The 27,730-nt window shown below is 32.4% G+C and overlaps 1 protein-coding gene across 6 annotated transcripts in view; it reads left to right on the forward strand.

Moving 5' to 3' along the window:
- QKI (QKI, KH domain containing RNA binding) overlaps positions 1-27,730 on the forward strand; it is a 177,153-nt gene that overhangs the window by 143,440 nt on the left and 5,983 nt on the right. Inside the window, exons 5-7 of one of the 6 annotated variants that reach the window (XM_051998075.1) lie at positions 21,802-21,889; positions 23,174-23,470; positions 26,467-26,541. In XM_051998075.1, coding sequence (XP_051854035.1) covers positions 21,802-21,889; positions 23,174-23,470; positions 26,467-26,541 — 460 coding nt within the window. The other 5 variants (XM_051998078.1, XM_051998077.1, XM_051998072.1 and 2 more) reach the window with 5 other exon arrangements.

Here is a 27,730-nt window from a genome sequence, read left to right on the forward strand (position 1 = left end):
ACCAAATTGTGAATTGCATTGAGTAATATATTACCCTCGATTTATAGAAGTGTTACCTTATTATTTATATATCTTAGAGGGTAATAAGTATTTAAAGATTTTTAGAGTATATTCCAATACCTTGTTCTTCCAGGCTTCCAACTTCTTAACCTTAATATTTTCAATTACTTATTCTCACCACATCTATACTATTCATTGTGGTTCCTTTACTAACTGTTCTCATCAACTGCCACTATCCTTCTTCTCAATTTGTTGTGCATTTAGCACCTTTGTATTTATCTCTTTATTCTGTGTACAGAAATATATGTATTGTCTTTCCTGTCAGAATGAATTTCTTGTGACCATGATTGTTATTATTGTAAGTTGTACTTTCAGCTCCCAATTAGTCAATAACCTTTTATTAAGTATGAACACTAGGTAGTAGACAAGGTGTTAAGCATACTAAAAAGGCAAAAGACAGCCCCTGCTCTCAAGAAGCTCATAATCTAAGGGTGGAGAAAATAAGCAAATAAGTATAAAGAGTAATTTGGAATAATTCATTGAGGGAAAGTATTAAGATTAAGAAGAACTGGGAAAGGCTTTTTGTAGAAAGTGTTATTTTAAGGGATAGCGAGGAGGAAGTTGAATACAGCCAGTAAAAAATGCCTCTCCAGGAGATAGGTTATTCTTGGATTAACAAGGAAGACATTGCCATTGGATCATAAAGTATGTGAGGGTAAGATGTAAGAAGATTATAGTGATAGGAGGGAGTCAGGTTATGAGGAGTTTTAAATGCCAGATAGAGAGTTTTATGTTTGATATGGGAGGTAATATGGAGCCACTGAAGTTTGTTGAATGGCAGATAACACCATCAAACTCATACTTTAGAAAGATGAGCCTAATAGCTGAATGAAGGATGGATTGGAGCAGGAAAAAACTTGAGGCAGGAGGCAGGTGTTCTAGTTCTACTGTGAAGAGATGAGGGCTTCCCTTAAGGGGACTGAAGTATCAGAGGAGAAAAGGGGGAATGTTGGAAAGATACCTGGCACCAGGTTTGATTATGAGTTAGGTAAAGATAATAAGGAGTCATGGATGATGCCTCTTTTGTGAGTGTTGCCCGGGGTGGGGGTGTGTGAGGGGGGAGAGCACAAGCCTTTAGGAGAGCTAATGGAAATATACAGTCTTAACAGGACTTCTAATTCAAGATGCCCAATAGGAAGTTGGAGATGTAAGACTTTAAGGTGAGCAAAGAGGTAATAATTGTACATAGGGTGGCTCTATAAGAACACTGGGTCTGGAACAGTAGGAATCCAGTCTCAGACTCTTACTGACCCTAGGCAAGTGACTTAAGCTCTTTTTGCCCTCATCTACTGGAGAAGGAAATGGCAAACCATTCCAGTTTTCTTTTCTAAGAAAACGCCGTAATATGTTACAAAAGGTCATGTAATAAGAATGCCTGAATAAGAGGTAGATTGAGAATTAACAAAATAGAGCTAATAATTGCCAAGTGCCATGATATAAAGGGAGAAGAGAAGAGGACCTAGGACATATGCCTGAAAGCCTGACCCTTAACTGAGAGCAAGGCAAAGATCTTTCAAGAAAATCTGAAATACTTGGAAAGCAAAAACAGAAAGTGATAAATTTAGTGATAAGTTGATTGTTCCAATTTTATCAAGATGGAAAAACTTGAGAATTATGGGAATTGTGGCTATGAAAAGATCATAGCTACTAAATAACAGAGTCAGAATTTAAACTTCTAACTCCAGTTCCAGTGATAGGAATAAATGAAACCTCGCTGAAGAGGTTTAGCCACAAAAGACGGGACAAATATAGAATAATAGTGAGAGTGGGCAGATGAAGTGAGGGGTTTTCCAAGGATGAAAAACACTGGTATGTTTGTAGGCAATAGGGAAGCAACCACTATACAAGTAAAGATTAAAGATAAATGAGTAAGTGGGGATTATTGTAGAAGTTTAGAGATAGAGAAAATGGGAGGGAATAAGATCACTAATATATGTAGAACACCTTGGCAAGAAGAAGGTCTACCCTTTGATGTAAGGCAAAGATAGAGTTGCAAAAGTGATTAGGATGTGATTGATGAAATGAGGGGAGAAGAGAAAGCTCTCTAAAAATGGCCTCAAATTTTTCAGGAAATGAGTCAAGCTTCTCAAATGAGATCGTGAGAGAAAGTCTTGGGAGTTTTAAAGAGGGATGAAAAGGTTTGGAAGAGCCTCTGTAGTAAGATAGTAAAAAGTGAGGCATTAAAGGATTTTCTTGAAACACTGAGTGTTCATTTGAGGTTATGTAACATGTTTGTAATGAACTTCATTGGTACAGTTTCATGATTTTTTCCCCCCTGTTTAGCTTCATTGAGCACATTTGTAAGAGTAAAGATAAAAGATATTGAGAGTAATCCAGCTCTGGTGCTTAAGTGATACCATAAATGTGTAAGGATCTAGAAAACAAAAATAGTAGAGTTCAACAGTTTCATCAAGTATTCAAGATGAGGAAAGGAAATGAGAAAAGCTAGTGCTGGGGCTGTGATGGTCTGAGAGAGGCCTAAAAGATTGAAGGGTGGGGGTCGGTTTGAAGGATACAATGTGGATCCTTCCAAGATTCTTTAAGAACAGGTTTGAGATTGCAAAACAGAGATGACATGTTAAAAGATTACAATCAAATAAAAGACAATTTTAGAGCTCATGAACATGGAAGTTCTTTTCCTTCTGTATTAATGAGGTCCAAAATGGATGTCATCATGAAAGTTTTCACATTGAAATTAGCTCCTCTCTTGTCACTATCCTGTTTTATTTTAAAAATTTTAGGTAACCTGGATACTTAGAAAATTTAAATTATTTGATGAAATTTATTAGCGTAATAAATTTTTGTTAAGAGCTTCAGGATATGTTATTTTGAGTAATTCAGGCAATTTATCATATGGTCCTCTTTATTATTTTGCTGAATTTTTTTCCTTTCCATTTTTAATCTTTTAAAAATAAGTTGAAGGCTAGTGGAAATGGTAGTATTTGGAGGTTTGGACAACAGAAATATGTTCCCATAAATTTATAGCATCAATTAAAACATTGCAGAGACAGAAGGAGAATAAGAGTAGCATAAGCTTTTGTGTTTTGAATGTATATTGCCTAAAAAAATACAGTTTCTTCAGGATTTGAGAGGTGGGATTTAGATTGTCTTTTTGATGCCTTGTACTATTAGACTAAAATGACATCCAGTGAATTGTTAACTATTTAAAATAACTATTATCTTTGGGGGGGGAACTACATATATATTATATTATATTATATTATATTATATTATATTATATTATATTATATTATATTATATTATATATATTATATTATATTATATTATATTATATTATTATATTATATTATATTATATTATATTATATTATATTATATTTTTGTATTTTTTCTTGAAGGTTGTGCCTGTGTAACAGAAGCTTTTGCTAGTTTTTGAACTGCAAATACTTTGACCAGACTATTAAGCACAAGAGCATTAATTACCAGAAAGTATGCTACCAGATAATTAGGTAGAACTACTTGGGGCCACAAAAATATGGAATGTCCATATACTCATGGAATCAGAGACCTTTTTTTAAAAAAAATTTTTTCATTTATTTTTTAAATAATGAAAGAAATATAAAGCAAATTTAAAGTAAAATGATTGTGGTTCAGTTTTATTACATTGCTCATAAAATATATTTCATGTAATATTCTTATCATTGTTGAATTCAAGTTTATTTTCAGTCATTTTCAAAATGTCTGTCAAAGAAGATCATAATCTTTTTGCTTGAGCTACGTTTTTAATAGCCTTACCTCTTTAACATAGATGTCTTCTAACTTGATCCTGCAATGCTCCCAAAATTGTGTTATCTCTAGCCGAGACTTCTTTTATGGTTTTTCTAGTGTTTTTTCTACTTCACAATGCAGTTTCATCGAAAGCCTACAGTATTATAGTTCACATTTCATTTGTATTTACTCTAAAGATGATCTGGTTTAATTGGATCTCTTGCTAATAAGCTTTTAAGAACTTGTTTTTCTCTCTTTTCTCTTAGTTTAAGATACTGTTAATCATCTTCTACCATACACATCCATATGATTTTACAGATGAATCTATAATAGAGGTATAAGTATTAAAAGCTAACTTTATATTCAGTGTCCTATTTACAAATAATTCCTTTGTTGTGTAGCACAGTGATAGCACATTATTATAGTTAATGAATGCTTGTAGAATGAAAAGTATCTGAAATTTTTTTCTGTAAATCAGTAAATTGTACTAATGTATATTAGTAAAATGTAAATTAGATGTAGTTTAAGTAATTTAAATAATACTAATATGTTAAACAAGTATAATTACTATCCAATAAAATAAATCATTGAATCAATTATGATAATCTGTTGTAAATTTTAAACAAATGAAAATTAGTGGGAATTTTCCATAGTAGACAAAGAAGATTGGTTCCTATGTTCATTCAGCAAATCTTAAGCTATGTGCAGAGTTCTCTTCTTAGAGATGGGATAATTAAAGTTTTTACCTGATGGAATTTTGAGTCTGGTTGTGGACAAAATTATAATGAGAGGAAAAAAATCACTTTAGAAATTAAAAATATTTTTGTAGTGAGTGAATAAATATCATTATTGACTAGAGGGATCCATGAAAAATAAATGCATTTCAATTTCTTTCATTAAATAACTATGTTAAATTATGTTTCCTTTGATATTCTTTGTAAAGTAAATTTATTCTGAGGGAAATCTTGGCTTTTGAAAATGCTATAACTAGGAAGTTAGGAATAAGAAACCTTTAAAAATATTGGAAGATAACAAGAATAAAACTCCTGGCTCTTTAAAATCTTAGTGTTTTTCCTTCTTTATGGGTATTTTTTACTTGTACCTGAAAGATCAAGCCTTCAGCTATTGTTCTCAACCTTTTCTATTACTAACAGAAATAATCACTTTGCTTATATAATTAAGACTGCCTCTTTTGTTCCCTTCTATCTTGTCATTCTTCTTTGATTGTCTTCTCAGTTATGCTCTCTCCTATCTGTATCTCACTATTTTTACTATCTTTACAGATCACAGCAGCTTAGCTGGGATTGAGTTATCTACAAAATCTTCCCCTTCTCCCTATATAGACTCCTATAACAAAAATTCTTTCTGAATTTTTCTGGTTCCCTTTTCTATTTCATTTATTTAGACACATATCTTGTTGCATAGATTACTTAACTTCACTTCAGTGTATATTAAAAGTATGAGAGATAATGTTAGACAAGTCATTCCTAATCTTTTGGTCAAGCACTTATCTTAACAATTTAATATCTAAGATATTCTATTAATTTTTAATGCCTGTTTCCACACAAATTAACTGCTTTTTCTTTTCACAATATATTTTATGTAACTTATTTTGATTTGTTGCTTCAACTCTATTTGTTCATAGGCACTTCAGTTATAGGAACAGGAATTAGTCTGTTTTAGGATATAGTGATATGGTTCCATCAATGATACAAGAAGTTGATTAGGTATTATAACTCCTGTGAAAATTGGCAATCTTTGACAAGTCAAATAACATTTTAGTGCCTTAGATAACTCTCTAAAATAATAAATGTTAATAATATTTTTTCTCATGTGCAGTGGCAAAAGGAATTTCCACACCAGAAATTTCCTACACGTATGCAATCAATGATAAAAGAAATGAAAATATATAGTTTACTAGAAAAGAAAACTTTTAACAAAAGAGCAGTACCCAATGGAGTACTGTCTTGTTTTATTTTGTTTTGTTTTACTTTGCTGAGGCAATTGGAATTGTGACTTGCCCAGAATCACACAGCTAGGAAAAATGTTTTGTGTTTGAGACCAGATTTTTACTCAGGTCCTCCTGACTTCAGGGCTGGTGCTTTATCCGCTGGTGTTCTATCCACTGTGCCACCTCGCTGTTCCACCTTTTTTTCTTTTACTCAGTGTAGCAAATGAAAAAAACATATACCTGAGATATTACTACTGGAAATGATATCATTATTAAATTGAAATGTCAAATATGGTGATTGGAAATGTAAGAAGATAGTTCTGTTGTATTCCAGTCTGGATAAGACAGGAAGACCCAATCTCATTTTATAAAGCAAAACAAAATAAAGATGAAAATTAAACCTACAATTTTTTTTAAGTTAAGATACATTACAGACTCATGGTATAGAATAGATTATAGAGAGTTTAGTTATTTCTCAATTTCCTACTAATGTACTGGCAATGCTTAGGTAGACAGGCAAAGATAAATTGGCATCGTTAGTACTTATGTGTAACAGAGTCTGCTTATCTTCTTTAATACAAGTCCTCATTTCAGATGACATACTTAAAAGGTTTGACCATTTCCACTGACAAATTTTTGAGTCATGATATTAAAAAAAAAAATACATGGGGAAAGGGGAAGGACCAAAAAAACAAACTTGGACTGCCTTCTTACATTTCTTATCACCATATTTGACATATTCCCATTTAATAGTGATAGGCCTGTTTTTATCCACTGATTGACAAGGAGGTTTTCAAAACCTTTGAGTAATTCATTCCTGACTTCTGCTGATTTGCCTAACCTTAGGTAACTTGGTGGCCCCCTGCTCCTGGGGACACTCTCCCATTATTGCAGAGACATTGGATATACTTTGCTCTATCACACCCCAGAACTCTCAAGCTCAAGTAATTTACAAGCCTCTTGTTTTATATGAGGGATTAAGGTATGTACCACTATTCCTGCCTTAAATGTACTAAATTTACTATATTGAAAAGTCAGATGATTACATAAAACATTAATTACTATAATACAGTAAGGACAAATTTGAGTTCAATAAAATTGAATATTCGAATTTGAAATACACTGCTATAATAATCATCCTGTAGTAATTGAAGATTTGCATATCATTGAACATATGTAATCTCTTTCAGATCTTATAAGAGCTATGTGATCCAGATGTTGTTATTTCCATTTTATTGATTTTCTTGCTCCCAAAGCTTATGTTCTTAATAAGTTCCCAAGGCAGGAACTAAATTCTGATCTTCCTGACTAAGAGGAATTTCTTGTATTAGTTTTGGTTGTTATATTTTTATTTAGTTTCTCTACTGTTGATTGCTTTTTCTTGTCTTTCTCCCTGTCCTGAAATATTTCTTTGAAGAAAAGTATGATGTCTTATACTTCTTCCCTAGCAATTTTTCATATGGTATTTATCCATAAGAGCTTCTCAGTATTTGTTGATTGATGGATTTCAGAATCTCTTGCACACACTTAGTTATACACTTGTACCACCACAATCGGTAATTTGCTTTAGCTTGAAAATTAGAAAGAAAGGGAAGCCCTTCTTTTCTTAAAGGAGCTCCTTCTACTTTTGGGTACTTATTGGCATCTGTTTTTAATCTGTTTGTTTGTTTGGGCACATTGGACTTAAATTTTCCCCTTTACTTTCCATCCACTATGCCTAATTCTTCCATTTAGGGCCAAACTAAACAAGTCTAATGCATCTATCACATGCCCAGTTTTCAGATTTTTCTGCCTAGGTCTTCTCAATTTAGTGCACATGATACAGTGACCTTGTCATTAACTCTTAAGGTTTACTGATCTTTACAAAACGGGCCACTTGGGAATGAAGCAAAGTACTCTAGATTTGTTGTGACCAGATCCGAATACCATAGGACAATCCCCTCTGTAATTTGGGATTCTATGGTTCTAAATTAAGCCTAAAATTAGTTTATTTTGTTAGCCTTATCTCACCCACTGCTGGACTGATACTCAGTTTACAGACTACTAAAACTTCTATTTTTAAGATATTCTCCTCACTAATAACCACATTCCCAGAAGTTACCTAGTCTTGAAAGTGTTGCACATTTGGAGTTTGAACCAAAGCAAGCTCATATTTCTTTCTTTTCAGTATACCATTATTATTTCCAGTTTGTTTTGTGAATGGCAGTGTAAAATATTTGTTGTATTCTGTGTTAGACATGGCACTATTTAGAGTACAACAGAATTGTTTGGAATACTCCAACATCCTATATATTAATGATCCCTCCTGTCATTAGTGTCATCTGAAATTTTGATAAGCTTACTATCAGCATGTCTTTTCTTTATTCTGTCATTATCCTTTCTAACTTGTCGTCTCTTTTAACAAACAAATGTGTTCATTTGAAACAATCAGTCTTTGGCCATGTCCTAAAATAAATCATTCTGTAGCTGTAGTCCATCACCTTTCTCTATGTACTAAGTAGATAGCCTGCTTGTCAGCTTTACAAAGTCATGCTTGGTCATTGTACTAATCAGAATTCAGTGGTCTTTCAAAGTTATTCCATGTTAATATTAGGGTCATAATGCAAGTTGTTCATCTTGTTCTGCTCATTTTATTATGCTTCAGATCATGCATGTCTTAATAAATTTCTCTGATTTCATCATATTCATCATTTCTTATGCTGCAATGACTGTTATGTTCATTTACATACATCATTTATTTGGCAGTTTTCTCCAAATGATGTGCAATCACTTTGTTTCTTTGTTTCAACAAAATGTGATATGTCTATATACACACACATACATAGATAATTTTATTCTCTCTTTTATCTGTGCTTTATGTCTATTAGTGACATTATACAGGGTTAAAGATGATATTTTTTCTATACTGTCTATACTTTTACCCAAGTCAGTAATTTTAATCATGTTAAGTGGGACAGGTAAAAGGTATGTTCAGAGGCATATAATAAAAGCCAAAAATAAATAACTATAAATTGAGAATGATCTCTACAAAACTGTGTTGAGCTAAAAATAGGTAGTTTCAGTAAGCAAAGGGCTAGGTTGATATTATAAATTTTGTACTTGATATGACAAACAGGGATCCATTTGAACATTCTTTAAAAGTAAAATAAACTTACAATTAAGGCAAATTATTTTGGAACCATATTTCTAGAGCACAGAAAAGATTATAGGATTATTTATGAGATAGTGAAATAACTTTCATGTGTTTGATTAGTATTTGATTCCATAGTGGGTATGAAAAATGAAAGAAAAAGAAAAAAATCTAACCTAAAAACCATTATAATTTTAGCATTCAGCTATGCCTTCTATATAAAAGGCAAGGAAAAATGATTTTGTTGGTGTGGTTGTTTTTAAGAGTGAATTTTTGAAGCTGGAAGAATTTTTGCTGATTTTCATTTGGCAAAGAGTATTTATTTACTTGGATAGGTAGATGATTTTAACACATTAGTTTCGTAGTTCATTTAGAGATCCAAATTAAATTGCTATAGAAAATCATAGTTATACCACTAAAGGGAAATGTAATCCTACTGCAGGTATATTTTTACTTAATAGAATTAATTAATTCCACGAAAATTAAACATTAAAGGGGAAAAAAAAAACTTTTTTTAGGGATGGGTAATTCTATAAGACCAACGAGAGAACTTCTGAACAAACAGATTTTTCAGTGTTACATTAGACCTTTATTATGGTATCTTGTTCACTTATAAAATAATTTGCAGGATATATTTATATATTTTTAGTACTCATCTGTATGCATGTAGTTGAAATAACTTATTTCTTTGACCAACTACAATATTGTAAACCTCTGAGAGAGAAGTCTTGAATCTCCCACATCAGTCGATTTTTTAAAAAATCTGCACTTTGTTCTACAATTTTTTTTAAAAAGTCTAATCTTAAAAATTGAAAGTATTTATGAATTAGATTCATGTATATATCATGAATTGGCTTTTAATTTTCACTGCTTTAATATTTTCACTTTTGAGATTCTTCTACTTGTTATTCTTGTATATAAGGATACCTTGTGAGAAAATGAAAATCCATAACTCTTTTCCATGATTGTAATGCACGGAATTTTATAAAGTTGTCCAACTCAAAGAGAAACAGAAACCACCAGATTGTACATAAGAATCCGTGTGGGTCATATATCAGCTTAGAAACTGCATATTGACATCTGTATTTCATTTTGTGTTTGCTGTGTTGTTAATATTTCCCAATTACTTTTTAATAACTGGACCCACACTAAAGTATTTATGGGCTGTACACAGGCCATGAGTGTGATGTTGTTGGAAGGTTCTTTGAAGAGTAGAGAGGATTCTGGGGGACATTTTATCCTAGGGAGCTTATATTCTGGTCTGAAAATAAGACATCAACCTAAGGGGGGAAAAAAGAAAATAACAAAATTATAAGAAAGGGTAGCTACATAACAGTACATGATAAATGGCTAAAAGAATATTGTTGAGTTCAAAAGACGGAAAGATTCTGTGAGAGATACTAAAGGGCTGCTTTTAAAACTTTGTATCTTTTGTTTTTATAAGGAATATCCATATTTATGTGGCACCTCAATTCAAAAAGTATTTTAATATACTGTCTCACATAAGCCTCCTAGTAACCCTGGGAGATTGCTACCAAAGTGAGGTTTAGTACCATTTTTGAACTGAGCAAATAGGACCTTAAAGAGATTAAGTAATTTAACCTATAGCCACTAATTAGCTGTCTCTGAGGTGGTACAATTCCTAATATTATATTCATTTTGAAATATACATCTCTTTTCATCCCCTATCCAGTGAAACATTCCTTGTGACATTTTAAAAAAGAAAAATATAATTTAGGAAAACTAGCCAATTTAGCAAAACATTTCGGATTTAGTGTTTCAGACTCATGTTTATCTCTATAACCAAAGAAAACAGGGTACATTTTGTCAGCTTCTCTCCTTAACAAATAGTTAACTATAATCATATAATATTGTTTTATTTGTATTATTTAACATTTTATACATGGTTTTCCAGGTTTTACTTACATCTGATTTCATCAACCTTTCCATGATTCTTTGAGTTATTCATACTAGTAATTTTTCTTAGAACAATAATATTCTATTATTCATGTACCAAAATTTTAATTATTGTCCAAATGGTGGGTAGTAAGCTTTTTTTCTCCCCAGTTAAAGTACTTTGCTAGCATAACAAGCTCTCGTATATATGAGATGTTTTGTTCTATCTTTGACCTCCTTATGGCATATGAGTAGTACAGGACTCACAGAATCGAAATCAAAAGACATTTTGTCTTTTTTTTTTTTTAGACACTGATAGGCCTTGAAAGTTTCTGAGGATATTTAGAAAAGGGGATTAAATGATTGACTTTCAGTATCACATTAAGAACACAGATACTTTGGAAAGACAGTGTAGACAGTAGATTTGCTGGTTTGGATATTTTTTGTACTATGGAATGAGTAGTTAAATCTGGGTTTTAGGCAGATTTGGAAAAAATTAGATTTCCAGTTTGATGATGTTGATCATTTCTTTTCTGCATCTTCATACAAACCTTAACTATTTGGGGGGATTCATCTAACTCCTAATTCACCTAGAAAGGGCAAAACCCACCCACTGGGCACACTGGCAATTCTAGGGGAAGTAACTAACAAACACACCCTGAGGGTATGAATCTGGAGATACAGAATGTACATGTCAGGTCAAATCACTGTCAACCTCTTGATCATTACCTCTTTGCAAACTCTAGCAGAGGTATATAGACCTCTCTCCCCCAATTCCATCCAACCGAATCCCATAGCCCAGAAATAATCAGTTCTTGCCACCATCTTCAACACTGCCAGAACTACTTTCAGCCCAAAGCCCACACCTGTACTTTTTGGAAATCAGAGTTTGTGGAGATAGGCCTTGGAAATTGTTCCTGACTCAACAGCTAGAACTATTGAAGAATTCTTGCCCCCAAATCATTGAAGTTTTGTTTTTTTTTCTTTTTTCAAAGAAAATAATATTAGAGAACAATATTATCATCTGCTTTCCTATTCCGCCTTAAGGATCTTGGCATTTCCATCTGACTTGGAGAACTGATAGAGCATTAGAATGTGGTGAACCCTTTGAGAATGGAGCTTTTTCATTCATTCAGTTGCTTGTACATATGGCTCACTTCTCTAGAATGTACTCTCACCTTACCTTGAACAATCTTTAACAGAGTTCAAGTGCTATCACTTGTGTTGTGCCTTTCTTAATTACTATGGTTCTTCCTCTATTCCTTTTCATATTCTCCCCCTTCTTTAAATCATTTTATATTAATTGCATTTACTTTAAAATTTATTTATATACAAGTTATCCTTTGTGGACATCTAAAAAATATAAAAATGTAAGTTCTTTGAGGAGAGGGATTATTTGATATTGTATCTGTTTTCCATTGCCTGATGCATTGCCTTGTAAATTGCGTTGTACATTGTAGGTGATTATGTAGGTTTACAGAATGTTTTGAAGGATAGGAGAATCAGTCAAGCCATTTCTATAATCTTAAATAAATGTCACTGAATTATTCTTACACTTTTAAAACTTAGATAATCATTCACATGTAAATACCAAATCTTTGAGTTATGTCATTTTGCGTGATTTCAATTTTTCTAAATTCAGAACTTAGGCAATAAAGGGAATGTTTTCATATGCATAGTAGAATAGAAAAAGAATTATTCTGTATTGAAAATGAATTTGACCATTACATATAGCTTGCTTTTATTTTTCAATATATAAATTCAGCCTGTAGTTTTTTGTTTTTATTTTGTTTTGCGGAGGCAATTGGAGTTAAATGACTTGTCCAGGGTCACACAGCTAGGATGTGTTAAGTGTCTGAGACCAGATTTGAACGGTCCTCCTGACTTCAGAGCACCACTTATCTACTGTGCCACCTGGCTGCCCCTAGCCTGTAATTTTCAAAACTGTTCAGATCATCGGTTTTTTTTTTTTTTTTTTTTTTTTTTTTTTTTTTTTTTTTTTTTGGTTTTGTTTTGTTTTGTTTTGTTTTTCCTGTCTTACTCGATTCACCATTATCATCCCAACTTCACTTATTGGAAGGGGGCAAAGGGAAGAAAGCCAATCTGTATGGCCTGTCTTGTTAAGCTGACAGTAGCATGCTTGTTGCATCATCAGTAGTACTCTTCAGCACTCTAGAATAGAATACAAAATTAGATTGTCCTCTTGGTTCAGCACATTTCTTTTCCCATCATTTAATGCAAATCTTCATGGATTACTTTGAAATCAACCATTTTTGTCCTTTTTTATGATGCAGATAACATTTCATTGCCTTTATGTTTCCCCAGTAAATATGCATACTCTTCTAATTGTTAAAAGTTTTCAGGAATACAAAAATGTAAAAAATTAGTAATACATCTTTAACAGAAACTTAAAAATTCTGTTTAAATGCTGAAACTATGATGATTAAAATAATCTGTAAATGAAGTTGTTGAACTAATAAGGTTCTTTTTTTAGTTCCTGTGAACCTATGTTGAGTTTAATCTTTGAAATTTTAAACTTCATTATTATAAAAATTGTGATCCTGTATCAACAACTAATTTTTACAATGTTTATTAGACCTTGAAATACTTGCACACCTCACTTAAATACAGTGTAGTATATTATAAGAAAGGTACTTTCAAGGGAAAGGTATTTAAAGTTTATAATTTGAATTAGATTTTTCCGTGCTTTTTAAAAACTTGCTCATTAAATCAAGTTGGCTGGCTAAACAGAGACAGTTATAACATACGTTAATCCAAATGAAAACCTGAAATTCCTAACAAACCCTATAATGATTAAGGAATCCAATGAAAAGCTACAAAAATGACTTCTTCTACCTCAGAACTTAATTTTTTTTTTTTAAATGACTAGTATGAATAGGGACTACCAGCACAGGTAAAAACCTGTAAGTGACCAGTGATTGATATATGTACTCTACAGGACTCTGTCTCTGGAGGCATCAAACATGGAGACATCCCCAAAGAAATCCCCTCAGTGGTTGGAAATTTTCAGGATTTCTGAAAACCCACAATAGGTGTTTTCCTATAAGTACTATACTACCATAAGCAACAACAGTTAGTACAAGCACATTGCTGACTAGGACCTGGGTTCACAATTCCCTAGCACTATCTTGACATTTCAGAGACTCCTAATGTTATCCACTGTTAATTCAGAAATCCCTTGGAAAGAAAGGGGAATTAATCCCAGAAGGCATTGTGTATTTAGCACAGAAACTAGAATAATTCAGTCCAAGAAAATACATGACCAGCCACTGAATTTCTCCTTCTCCTTGGGTCTCTAAAACATAGGGAGCAAAAGCTAGTTCTAATCAATTATTATGAATTTAGAGATCATCAAATATCCAGTCAAGATAGTGTTCATGTCCTCCCCCTACTTCTAGAAGTATTTTCCAGTCTGTGTAAATCTTCTTCCTACACTTAGCCAGTGCATAAAACGAAAACTTCTTTGAGGGCAAAGTACTTTCTGGTTTTTTCCCTTTTCTTCTCCCAGACCTGACACTGGAACTTAATAAATAATAGATATTTATTGAAAACATGTTATACAAAGGAAGAAATTTTGAAAAATGCACAAGTCTTACAACTCTTTGAGTATTGAGTCCTCATCTATATTTTATCAAGTATATATGCCTCCATTTTTAGTTCTGCCTACTTCTCATCACCAAAAATAGTATATATGTTAACTAAGTTAAAAGGAATTTGTCAACCTCTTTGTGAAAAGTGTCTATTTTTTCCCCTTCTTTAGAGCATGTGTCTATACATTTTAAAATTTATTTCTGATAATCTATTATCAATTTTCATTCTGAACGTTCTATTAGGCAAAATTATCGTGTCTCTGTGTTAAGATTAGAGCTCACATCTTACTAAAAAGTTGTTGCTTTTAGCCTAGACCTCTTTAGTTTTTTTGTTTTGTATTGTTTACTTTTTGGAATACTTGTTCTAATCAACCAGTTCTCCTCTTTTCCCCTCCTCTCCCATGTTTTTTTCTTCCCCTTCCCTCCCCTCTTTGCTCCTCTCTTCTTTCCTCCCTCCATTCTCCTGTTTTCTCGCTCCCCCTTTTTTATTCCCTGTTCCCCCTTCCCCAATTTGCTCCATTTCTACTTTCTGATTCAACATATACGTGTGAGATTGGGTTTATTGAAACCAATTTAAATATATTTACTGAACTTTCCCATTTTTATTTTGTTTTGTGGTTCTAATCAGTTTCATATTTTATGCTGGTCATATAGTGAATTAAAAGATTGAATTGTTTTAATTTTTGCCTTAGTCAATTACAAAATAAGTATATAGTATTGTGATTCTCAGTCCTTGTATATATTTAGTGACTAAATAGTTCAGTTTTTATAATTATATGTACTTATCTGCAGCCAGTTTCTACTCCTACCATCCAAATCTCAAGAATTGGTAAAGGAATATATAACCCATAATATTTTTGGTAGAAAACTTGATTGCTTCCTCATACAGTGTTTTTAAAATTGTATTAGTTATGCAGTTTAAATTGTACATTGGTGTTGTCATCTTTACCACCAAACAAATTTTAATATATGCCTAAATATTGCAAGGTGGTGTAGTAGATTAAGTACCAGGCTAGAGTTCAAATCTGTACTAGCAGTTAACACTGGCCAAATCACACTTACTCTGTTTGCCTAAGTTTGCCTTACTTCCTGATCAGTAAAATGAGCTTGAGAAGGAAATGGCAAACTTCTCCAGTACCTTTGCCAAGAAAACCCCAAAAGGGGTCACACAAAGAGTTGTACGTTACTGTAAAATGACTAAACAAAATTATGAGAATATTTTCTTTAGAGTTGCTTTCCTCTAGTCACTAGTATGATGTACTCCATGGCACATTTCAGTGCCTATTAAAATATAGCAGGAATCTATTTTATTGAAGTGTTTATGAACATTACATTTTTGAAGAATATATTTTTCCTAGAAATCATTCAATCAGAGCAAAAAAAAATTAATTTAGATTTGAACAACTATTTCAGTTTTTTGTGCTATTTCTACTGAAATCAGGTGTATCTTATTCTTACATGATACATTAGATTGACATGACATTTTTCTATTGAATAGTAACTTTTTGGAAAGATAAACTATGTAAAAGCAAGTTACTGGACCTTTTGTTTATACTTGATGAGAGAATATTATCCTTAAAGCATTCTCATCCTTTTTTCCTTTACGCATGAAGGTCTCAGTGGATATTTTAGGTGAGTTATTGGGCATTCTTTTTTATATCTCTACTTGTGCATCTTGATTCTGCCAATAATTGTTCTGAAATTGTTTCCTTAAGCAGAAAATTACTTTCTTATAATAAAACTTGTAAGGAAATCCCTTGCATAATATTCAGTCTTTCATAGTCATTCAGTGGTCTTCTGTGATAAGGAATTAGTTTTCCAAAGCAAAGGACAATTTAAAATGTCTTACTAACTTCCATCTTATATTGTGCATAAGAAATATGAGAAACTGTAAAAATATATGGGATAAAACAGTCCAGCTTCTTACTAAGAATTGCACATTGCATTGTCTTTAAAAGCCATTTCATGTCTTGCAAATGAGTGGCTTTGAGTAAATGAATATAGGTAGGATTTCTTCAGAGATTACTTTGGTATCTCTGATGCAACATCAACAAAGTGCCAGCAGGAATACTCAGAGCTAAGATAGAATACATCAGAATTAGTTTCATCAGCTGTCAACTCTGGAGAGGACAGGCCAAATGAATAGCTAAAGCAGGGGTCCTCAAACTTTTTAAATAGGGGGCCATTTCACTGTCCCTCAGACTGTTGGAAGGCCAGACTATAGTAAAAACAAAGACTTTGTTTTGTGGGCCTTTAAATAAAGAAACTTCATAGCCCTGGGTGAAGGAGATAATCGTCCTCAGCTGCTGCATCTGGCGGGCAGGCCATGGTTTGAGGACCCCTGGGTCACTAAAGTCTATATGATTTTTAAAACAAAATTTATATGTTCTTTTAGATTGCTTAAAAATGTCATTTTTTTCCCCAAGATTTGAAAGAATTAGGTATTTTAGTGTAACTTGAAATACACATTGTCAAGTTATACAGCTCATGGACACCCTTGGGAAAAGCTACTTGCCTAGGGCTAAAAGTAATTATTTCATATAATAAATGCTGCCATCTTCTGGGAAATAAAAGTATTACGTTTCAGAGAAAGATAATTTTAAAGGGGTAGGAAGATGAAAAATCTCACATTTCAATGTCTGAGATACAGCCTTAAGTGTACATTAAGTGTACATATCCTTAACTATAATTTCTAAATCATTAATTCCTTTAAATATTTAACATCTCTAATAATATTTAGTAAGATTCTATACAGACTCTATAAAAGATTTCGATTTATTCTTTAGAGAACTTGTTGCTTTAAAAAAACTTTAAGAATCTCATAATCACATCCTTTTTTAAACACTTTAAAGTCTTTCACCTTTCAGAACAAAATTGTATTTAGTATATATACAGAATGAAATGTAACATTAGCAATAAGAAACAGTAGATTGAATGTCATGTTCAAGGAACTGCTAGTGTGCTAGTATTGTTGGATTAGAGGACGATTATAGTATGCAAAGACTAAAAGAGGGCACGTTATAAAGAGCTTTGTACCTCAAATGGACCTGGGGGTATGTTTATCCTGTAGGTAATAGGGATTCTCCTGGAGCTGCTTGAGCAATGGAGGTAGAACGGGCAGACTTATGTTTTAGAAATGTAACTTTGCTAAGTGTTGATATAAATGGAAATTTAAGTCATGGAGACCAGTTTTTTGTGATAGTCTTGACAAAAGGTGATAGGAGCCTGAAATAGGATTTTGGCTGTCAGTGGAAAGGAGACATAAATGAGAGATGTTTTTGAAGGAACAAAATTTGGCAGTGAATTGATAGAGTGAGGCTGTGAGAAGTCATAGAAGACATCAAGATTATGGTCCGTAGTGGGAAGATGGTGGTAGGTACCCTTAACAAAATAATAGGGAAAGTTAGAGGTAGAGCATGTTGAATGTATAAGATAATGAATTCAATTTAAGGTACATATTTTTATTGTACATGGTGGGAGTGTAGAGTTAAAGACAGAAATATATGACTATAACTCAAAAGAGGGCGCTGTGTGTGTGTGTGTGTGTGTGTGTGTAAAATCATTTGAATGCATATTGTAGTTATCTTCCTGAGAGCCATTAAGATCAAGCTAGAGAATTTGGAACCAAAGGAAATTCCAGAAATAGAATTTTGGAGTATATTCATGAGTTAAATGAAGAACTAGTAAAAAGATTATCAGATGAAATAGCAGAAGGATGGAAGAAAGTTGTGTTACTAAAACCTACTGAGGTAAGAGTATCCAAGAGAGAAAGGGGTGATCAGCAGAATCAAATACTGTACAGAGGTCCAATATAACCAAATTTGAGAAAATGCCCTTAGATGTGGCAATTAAAAGATCAGTAGCAGTTTCAATTAAATGGATAGCATCTGAAGCCAGATTTCAGAGGGTCTAAAAAAGAGTGAGAATAAATGAAGGTACTTAGTGTAGATGGTTTTTATTGGGACATCAAGTCAGAAAGACCTCTAGTCTCAGGTATTTACTAGCCAAATGACAAGTTACTTGTTAGCAGTTCCTCAATTGTAAAATATAAAACCTATATCCCAAAATTATTGTGAGGGTCAAATGGAAATGATAATTGTAAAGCATTTAGCATAGTATTGGAACATAGTACTTCATAAGTATTAGCTTTTATTATTTCAAGGAAAGGATTCAAGAAGGAGAGGAGAGATAAAGGATGAAAGCCCACAGCAACAGTAGGATCTTCTTATGGTGTGGTGTTCTGTTCTGTTTTTTCAAAATATAGGGAGATATAAGTATATAAAAAGCAGGAAAGGTGCCAAAAGAAAACAAAATGATAGTGGGAGCAATTTGTTTTTCAGAAGACAAGTGATGGAATTAATATTACACATAGAAGGATTGGCTTTGGTAAGGTGAACCCAACTCTTAATCTGAAAAAGGAAACAATGGAAAAAGAAATTTGACTGATGTGAGATGAGGAAAATAAGGGAAGGAAGCTTTCGGTAAATAACTTCAATTTTTTTCATTGAAGTATGCTATGAAATCCTTAATTAAAAGGATGGTGGGAAAGGGGACCTGTGACAAGAACCCTTAAGAAGTTTGCAATAGCTTTTTAACATTTACAAGTGAATTGATTAAGGAGAAATTAGATATTTGACTTTGAAACAGTGAGCAACCAGTTGAGATTATATAAAAATAAATTTGTAATGGACCATTCAGCACAATTGCATGACTTGTTCTTGGTCTATTCAGTAACACATGAAGAGAAGGTGGTTGGTGAGGAGTTGGATTTAACAATAGGATAGAGTGCAGTATGATGTCAATTTTAAGTGGTTGGGGTTTGGATTGGGGAAAGTTGAGTCATGGCTACTACAGAAGTAATGAATTGGAAAAGAACTAAAAGATAAAAAATGAAGATGTCCACAATGAAGACAAAGATCAGGATTAGATGCAGGAAAAAAATTGGAAATGGTAAAAAGGTTTTGATACTAGAACAGAGAAGTGAAATGTTTATAATGATATTAGAATGCTTTTATATCACTGTATCTATGAGAAACTGAAGTAGAACAGAAGACCTGGCAATTTAGTGGATTGAGTAACTTAAAAGATTGTTTTTACAGTGTTTTCAATATAATGAAGCTTAAAACTTAAAAGTAATAAACATTCAACTTATTAAGGTATTTTTTAAAAATAGTCTTTTTTGTCTTGCTATTTGTAACATGCTTTTAAAAATTATATATTATTAAAATTAATTCCATTTTAACTGAAGATAGGACTTTATTATGTTAAATGAAAAGTGCCCTTTTTAATCTAGTAAAGATCTTGTAAGATAATACTTTCCATGAACTTTTGGGAATAGGCAACAGTGTTGCAGAGAAAAAAAAAAATTCAGCTCATTTTAAGTTTTAAAATAAAGCGTTCCAACAGATAAATATTAAACCAGACTAAATATCATAGAATTCTATAGCACATTTGTTAAAATTAGTTCTAAGAGCACATTGAACATTATATTTATGACATAGTCTTTTCTCACTCTTTGTCCTCTCTTTTAGTCTACTCACTAAACATGTAATAGGTATTTTTAGTATGAATACACTGGATTTTATTTTCCAATTGCTTTCATGAAAGAAAGTTTGGCTATTTATATTTCTACATGGTGCCATACTGCAGCATCCCCTCTTTGAAGAAAGTAGACAGTAGCCTTCACAGCAATTGAGAGAGGAAATATCTTGACCTTATTTACATTTTAAGTTTGACTTATTCAATTAGGTCCTTTTACCATCTGCTGCTGAAGATTAGGCATTATGATACATAGTCATTTTTAAGATTGCCTTGAAATTTTAGAGACTCAAAAACTATAATCTTTCATTATATAATTAGGAATTCTCCTAAGCTTTTAAGTCATTGAGTCTACAATACTTAGGAGTATTAAGAACAAAATTTGAAGTAAGATAGAACTGGAGTTCAAATCCTGCCTCTAGTACTTAACTGGCTTTTGACTATGGGCAATTTATTTAGCTTCTGTTTGCTTCAGTTTCCACATTTGCACGCACATACACTTGTAGGTTCCAGGATTGTTGTGAGGATCAAATGAAATACTATTCATAGTGTTTTTGCAAAGCTTGAAGTGAAATAAATAAATGGCTGTGTATTGTTATTAAATAAGAATTATTCTATAAATATTCCACTATGAGCAAAATGGTATTTTAGAGAAATAAAGATTAATGACATAGCATCAATATAGAGCAATCTAGTTGGGGGCACAGAACAGAACTAACTAGACAATGTAGTGCAAGAAAAGTTTAAAAAAAAAAAAAAACAGGAGTTCTATGACCTTGGCCAAGTCATATTACCTCTGGCCCATTGTTGTGTTCATCTGTAAAGTAAATAGTTTGGACTATATGACCTGAAGTCCCTTGTACATCTAAATCTGGGTGTATCTATCATTTGCTGCTTAGGAGATTAGAAAATTAAGGGAGGTAGCATTTGAGCCAGAATTTCTACAATGGATTAGTGCTTTGGAGCATTTAGAGCAGAAAGGAATATGAAGCAAAGAGGATATTGATGAGTTTGGAATGCCTTGGGTAGTTGAATTTGGCTGGTATATAATGTAGGGATGGGTAGAAAGGTAAGTTGGAGTAAGGATGTGAGGATTTTGAATTTCAGGTTTTATTTATTAGGTAATGTAGATTCTTTGAACATTTTAAAGCAAAGTTATAAGAAAATTTGTTTTTAGAAAAATTATCCTTGTAAATATATTAGAAGGGAGAAAGAGAGACTTGAAACTAGAATATCCATTGCAAAAGTTATTTTAATAGTTCACAGAAGCACCTATGAACTAAGGTGATGGCAAGGTACATGCAAGAGGGATGCAATAGTAAGAAAGAAAAGTTTGATGATCTAATTAACATGATTGGGGGAAAGAAAGAATATATTTCATTGAAACCCAAAATTTATTATTTCTACTTTATTTGGGTAAACTTGAAACCACCCTTAATAAGCAAATTGAATTGTAAACATATACATATATGTATGCATATGAATTTTGATTTCTCCTTTTTATAGGCATTCAATTGGGCCTTTTTATATCTTGTTTTAATTGCATTCTACAGGTTGGAATTGATCTTTTTTTCCCCCTGAATTTGTCTTTTTTACATACTGAGTAAAATGATGCCAAAGGAAATAAGACTGTTTGTCAGTTTGTTGTCATTTATCTTATCAAAGAAAATCTTTAAAAGAAAATTAAGAAATTGAACATTGCTGAAGTGTAGGATCTACTTTCTATATATTAGTGCCCTTTTGCTCTAAACCCCTCTTGCCTAGTAGAACATCTCTAAGCTTGCCTACATTGAAGATCAATGTTTATCTATTAAAAACTTATGCATAAACTATTCTAACTACTCTGTTTTGAAATAATAAATGCCCTTCTCTTTTTCATCTATGTAGGCAGAAGGAGAAGACAGCCTTAAGAAGATGCAGCTGATGGAACTTGCAATTCTGAATGGCACCTACAGAGATGCCAACATTAAATCACGTAAGGATTAGACTAGCCTAGTGTAATAGCCTTTTCTGCTGTTTTTGTCAACAAACCTTTCTCCCTTAGCAGGAATCCATATGAACAGTAGCAATTCTACTGAAGCAATTATGCACTTGGTACAGAGTCAACACTACTATTTCTTTTCCATAAAGACATTTTATTTACATTATGATGCCAATTTGTCTTGCTATAATATTTTGGAATATATTTTTGTTACTTTCCTTCTAAATTCAAGCACTAAACTTAAATTCCTATTTAATAAATAAGTACCAACTTGACATGAGTATATAACCCCAAATATACATATATACATACCCATGTATGTTTTTGCAATTTTATAGATAATAAAAGTTCATCTAAATGGAACCACCTATATATTAAATTCTTTATCCTGTCATCTTGCTTGCATGTTTTCCTTCCAATTTTATTTTGTTTTATTTTTGCTATTGATTTCATGTGAGAGCTCACAGAGCTGAGTGTTGTGATACCTTTTTCATTCACATTTACCTTTTTATGTATTTAAGCATGTTATAGGGATTTTTTAATTTTCTGAAAATGATCAACTAATTTCATAGTGATAAGTTTTATAGTTTCTTATGATAGCAAAGAAAGAGATAGGAAAAAAAATCTTTATTAAAAATAGTTATCTGAAAGTAATTCTGATTTATAACTGATTCACTTAAATTTAAATTTACTTTTGAAAAGATAGAATAACATTAATAGAAGTACAATAAAGACATATTTTAGATTACTCTTTTTAAGAAGTAATCAATTAATACAGTTGCTAGAAATTATTTCTATCTACTAAGAGCTTGGCTTACTTCAAAATGAAGAAGGCCAGTCTTTTCCCAAGTTGAATCTAGGCTGGTATTCTGTATTTCTGCAAACTCTTAATTATAAGATATTTTCATACTGTAAATATGTAATATGTTTCCTTTTGCCTTCCTGCATGCATCTTAGTCTCATGCAGTTTTTAAATGCATAGGTAAATATGTGAACTAAAAGAAGCTTTTGTGCTCTGTAACCTGTTAGTCTAGCTTACTTTTGATGGCTTTTTTGTTTTTGCATGTTTATTCTTAATCTCACTGGGAAAGGGTAAGCTATTTGTGCATTTGATTGGTGTGCTTTGGCACTTTGTGTGATCAGCGCATGTACTAATGATTTCCTTTTATTTTTCTTCTTTCCTGCTTTTTTCCTTTCTTTTCCCCATTCCCCCTCATTCTTTTCATATTTTGTACTGCTGTCTCTATACTTCCTTCTAAATTTCTTTGCTTACTGTAGCAGCCCTTGCCTTTTCTCTTGCAGCAACAGCCCAGGCTCCAAGGATTATTACTGGGCCTGCGCCTGTTCTCCCACCAGCTGCCCTGCGTACTCCTACGCCAGCTGGCCCTACCATAATGCCTTTGATCAGACAAATACAGACCGCTGTCATGCCAAACGGAACTCCTCATCCAACTGCTGCAATAGTTCCTCCAGGACCTGAGGCTGGTTTAATTTACACACCCTACGAGTACCCTTACACACTGGCACCAGCTACGTCAATCCTTGAGTATCCTATTGAACCTAGTGGTGTATTAGGTAAGTTTATCTCCTGAATTGATTGGCTTAGCTTTTGATCACTTTTCAAAAGACAATATTTCATTTTTTCCCAGTGTGTATCTTTGGAAGTATTAAAACCGGTCAAATGAATCAATTAAAAACTTCCATTAGGAAATAACTTAGACTAAGTTTTCTGGCTCTATCCTATTTAAGTTCTCCCTTTTGGATAATTATAGTTTAATTTTTCAAAATTGTTCCATATATAGTTTATTTAAACTTATCACATCACATGCATTTCAAACAAACTACTTTTAGAATTATTGTTTTCCCCCTAAAATTTAAATTACATTATATATCATTTCCTTTGGAAATGTTTTATATAATTCTATAAACCTTTTAAAAAGTGAAAATTTTATATCTTAAATTTATTTTTTTAACATTTTAAAGAATGAGCTAAAAATTAAGAGGTTCTATTCTTCTTAAAATTTCATAGATTTTTTTTTTGTATTGAAGTCCTTACCAAAAAGTAAATGCTGCTTTTAATCCTTGTGATACCATATAGAATCAATTAAAAGCCATGTCGATGACTCCTGAATGACACATCTAAACAAAAATAAAAATTATGAATTTAGAACTTGATTAAAAACTACAAGACATAAACAAAAAGTGGTGTGCTCAGAGATATTACTGATGCCTTTTTTTTATAGAGTGGATTGAAATGCCAGTCATGCCTGATATTTCAGCCCATTGACTTGCTGGATGAAGGACTAGAATACAGCAGCCGTTATAGCACGACCAGTCAATGTGGAACAAACTCTTTGAATGCAACCCTTTTGTTTTACCAAACAGAATCTGAATAATTTTTCCTGTTTTTCCCTTTTCTTTCTTGAATTGTATATGACTATGGTGCTGCATTGCATGCTTTTGATTTGTAGGAATTTGATCCTTAAATTTTTTTTCCAGCATTAGTATTGATTGCAAAATTATGAAAATCTCTAGTGATCATTTGACACTTAAGATTCAAAGTCATTAGCTTGTCAAAACAAATTTATTGCTAAATATGTGAAAAAAATGCTCTGTATGTTATCTGTGTGTATGCGCACAAATGTGCCTTTTGTTTTAGAAATTTTTTTTATTGTATATATGTTTTCAATTCATTACTAAAATCATTGTATAAAGTAATTCACTGGTCAGAATCACACCACAGAGCTGTACATAAGAGGCTTATTACTATTGCACATTTCTTGAAGCATTTTTAAAATAACCTGTAACATTTAACCTTTTAAAATTTTTTCCTTTTTATTAATATCTTGCCCTGTAATCCCATGCATGCTCTTTTTCTACCCAGAACTCCTCTCTGCTGGCACCCACAGCATCTGTTAATTTAAAAAACAACCAAACAATTTTATTTATGTGGGCTTTCCTGCAGGAGTGTAGCTCTTAGACACCCACTATTGTGCAGTTAAAGAAAGATAGACATAATTTGTTAATGTAGACTCTACTTTATGTGACTAGGTCATTAAAGCAAAGAAATTATAACATAAGTTTACTGCTTAGAAATAGCAAAAAACAGTGTAATAAACACTCTTTCTGAATTTAGAGCAAATTATGCAATGTTTTTTGGGAAGGGGGTAGTAGTTTATTTGGAGTTAGGGTTTTGTGTTGGGGTTTTTTGTTTTGGGTTTTTTTTGTCGTTGTTTATTTGCAGCATTTGTGGTGCTCATTTTAAGCAAAGCTTAAACCAATTGCTCACTTTGTGAAAAATCACTTGATTGGCATACATGTAATAAATAGATTCAATAAAAACATTAAATGAAAATTTAAACCTACATTAAACTTGGAATTATTTTAGTTCATACTTTGCTTTCTAAGCAGTAAAACACATTGGAAAGAAACAAGTAAACTTTTAAAATATTGCTGAGTTTTAACCCATATGCACACAGATAACATGCATGTACATCAATTTTTGCGTTAAAAGCCTGTAAAAGTAAGCAGTGCCCTTCAAAACAGATGCAGACATGTGTGTTGGTGGTAGTGAGGAGATTGGTAGTAGCATCGCATCAGATCTTCATTGATGACTAATTTTTAATTCCCTTCCTTTTATCTTTAGGTATGGCTTTCCCAACGAAAGGCTAAGAAATTCAAGAACGGTCTTAACTGAACCCTCATCAGATCTGAATTTAACAAATGCTTAGTTTCAGCAGCCTTGGAGGAAAAAAAAAAAGCTTAGCCTAGCAGTCAGTGACTTACTTGCACTTTTTGCACATAGATATAAAATAAAATTATGCTAATTAATTTGGTTTAGTTTGTACTATGAAAATGTAGCTGTAATTTATAAAGGAGTGTATAGTAGTAAACTGACTGCTAAGTGTTCTATACTGTTTGCTTTACTAATCACCTAATTCATTGCAGTTCATACTTATTGACTCAAAGTTTAAACCACAATCTGTAGGCTTTAAGAATTGCTTTTAAACTTTTCTAAGTGGTAGAAACTGGAAGTGATCTTAAGGTTAGCAAATAATTGTCAGTATTAAATATGGCATTATTTAATTAGTCCTGCTCCAAGAAAGGCACTTCAGTGAATATGTGACTAGTAAAGCTTAAATGTGCTTGGGTCTAATAGATTTCATGAAATACTGTAAATTGGGGAAAATGAATGGATAAAACAGGTTAAGGCCAGAATGTTTGAAATAAATGCAATATTAGTATACACAGATATATTCTACATATTATGATTAAGTTTTAAACTACTGTGCCTTAACTTGTTTCTTTCTTTTCTAAAATGAATTTTTGTAGTAAATGAACATCCATTTTGATAAACCTGCTGTTAATGTTTGTTTTGGGTTGTGGTTATTTTTTCTTTCTTTCTTTCTTTCTTTTTTTTTTTTTTTTCTTTCCTTTTTTTTTTTTTTAAATTTGTTATTGTTGGTTTTTGTTTTTGTTTCTTGGATTGGTTTTTTGTGGTGTTTTTTGTTTTACCTTTTTTTTAAAATGAATGTCTTCTAACTTTGTCTTGGTAATTGCAATTTAACTAGGTGCGGTGGCTACTAAAGTTCGAAGGCACGATATGCGTGTCCATCCTTACCAAAGGATTGTGACCGCAGACCGAGGTTAGTTTAGTTATGCAGTTCTTGTGTATAAGAAATACGTGGGATATACATGAAATTTGCAACACCATGCCTAACAGAGAAGTATTATGGTGGGTTATTGTTGGTTTTTTTCTGTGCACTTCTGCTTCCCTTACAAATCTAAAATACATTTGTAATTTTAAAAATACTTTTAATCACTGTTTTGGGTCCTCCCATCTTTAAACCACATAGGAATATCTTAACATGATGTGGATTCTAATATCTAGCAATATATAAATGAATCATCCTTAGTTGAAGCTCTTAAAATTTTGATGCTGCCTTTTAGTTTTTACACACACACACACACACACACACACACACACACACACCCCAATTTTTTTAGATCAGCATTTAATTGACTGGAGTATCTGTGTGGTGTTGCAAAATAAAATGGATGGGTGCTTTAATAAGTGAGAGGTAAAGGATGTTATTCCTCCCAAGTACTTCTGGAGAAAACTGAAGATTTAGTTTTCATTTCCTTTTGCAATAAAAGTATTTGAGCCACTGCATAACTATGAGGAAGTGCTTGTTGAGTACCTAACTGAAGTCAGCAAAGTAAGGACTGTGAAGATTACTATATAAGGTAGTTGGATTTATATGAATTAGTAAAAGTAGTTTTCTTTTACTTTTTCATTCTTTTGCTAAAATGGATTCTTTGACACCTGTCATTTGCTGCTAAAATACGTTACCTGAAGGTAAAATAACTTTTGAAGTTCTGCAGTGAGAATAGATCCAATTATTTAGATATCCCTATTGACTAAACTTTGGAGAATAAATCTTCATTTTTCTCCTTTTCACCATTATAATTTGCCACCTATAGGTACCTTTGGACCTTTGCATGAATTGTAAATTTTATTGAGAAGTGTTGTTTTCGGTTTGCTGACATTGGACTGTTTTGGAAGCCTTTCTCACTACAAAATATGATTCCCAAACAAGATAGCAAAACATTTCTTCAAGCTTCTCTAATGGGGCAGATTTGCTCCTAAACGATTCAGTTGGTCAAAAGTCTATTAGTGGCAAACGGGGAGAGGGCCTGTGCTCCAACTTTGTCATTTGTGAATTTACAAAGACTTAGCTGCCTTAAATGGTCACCACTATCCATTCTGTAATGTTTTCCACAAATTTGGACAGAGCCAGAATTATCCACACCAGAATAGTATGACTTTCCAAA

Source organism: Antechinus flavipes, chromosome 4 (genome assembly GCF_016432865.1).
Source record: "Antechinus flavipes isolate AdamAnt ecotype Samford, QLD, Australia chromosome 4, AdamAnt_v2, whole genome shotgun sequence".
NCBI classification, from domain to species: Eukaryota; Metazoa; Chordata; class Mammalia; order Dasyuromorphia; family Dasyuridae; genus Antechinus; species Antechinus flavipes.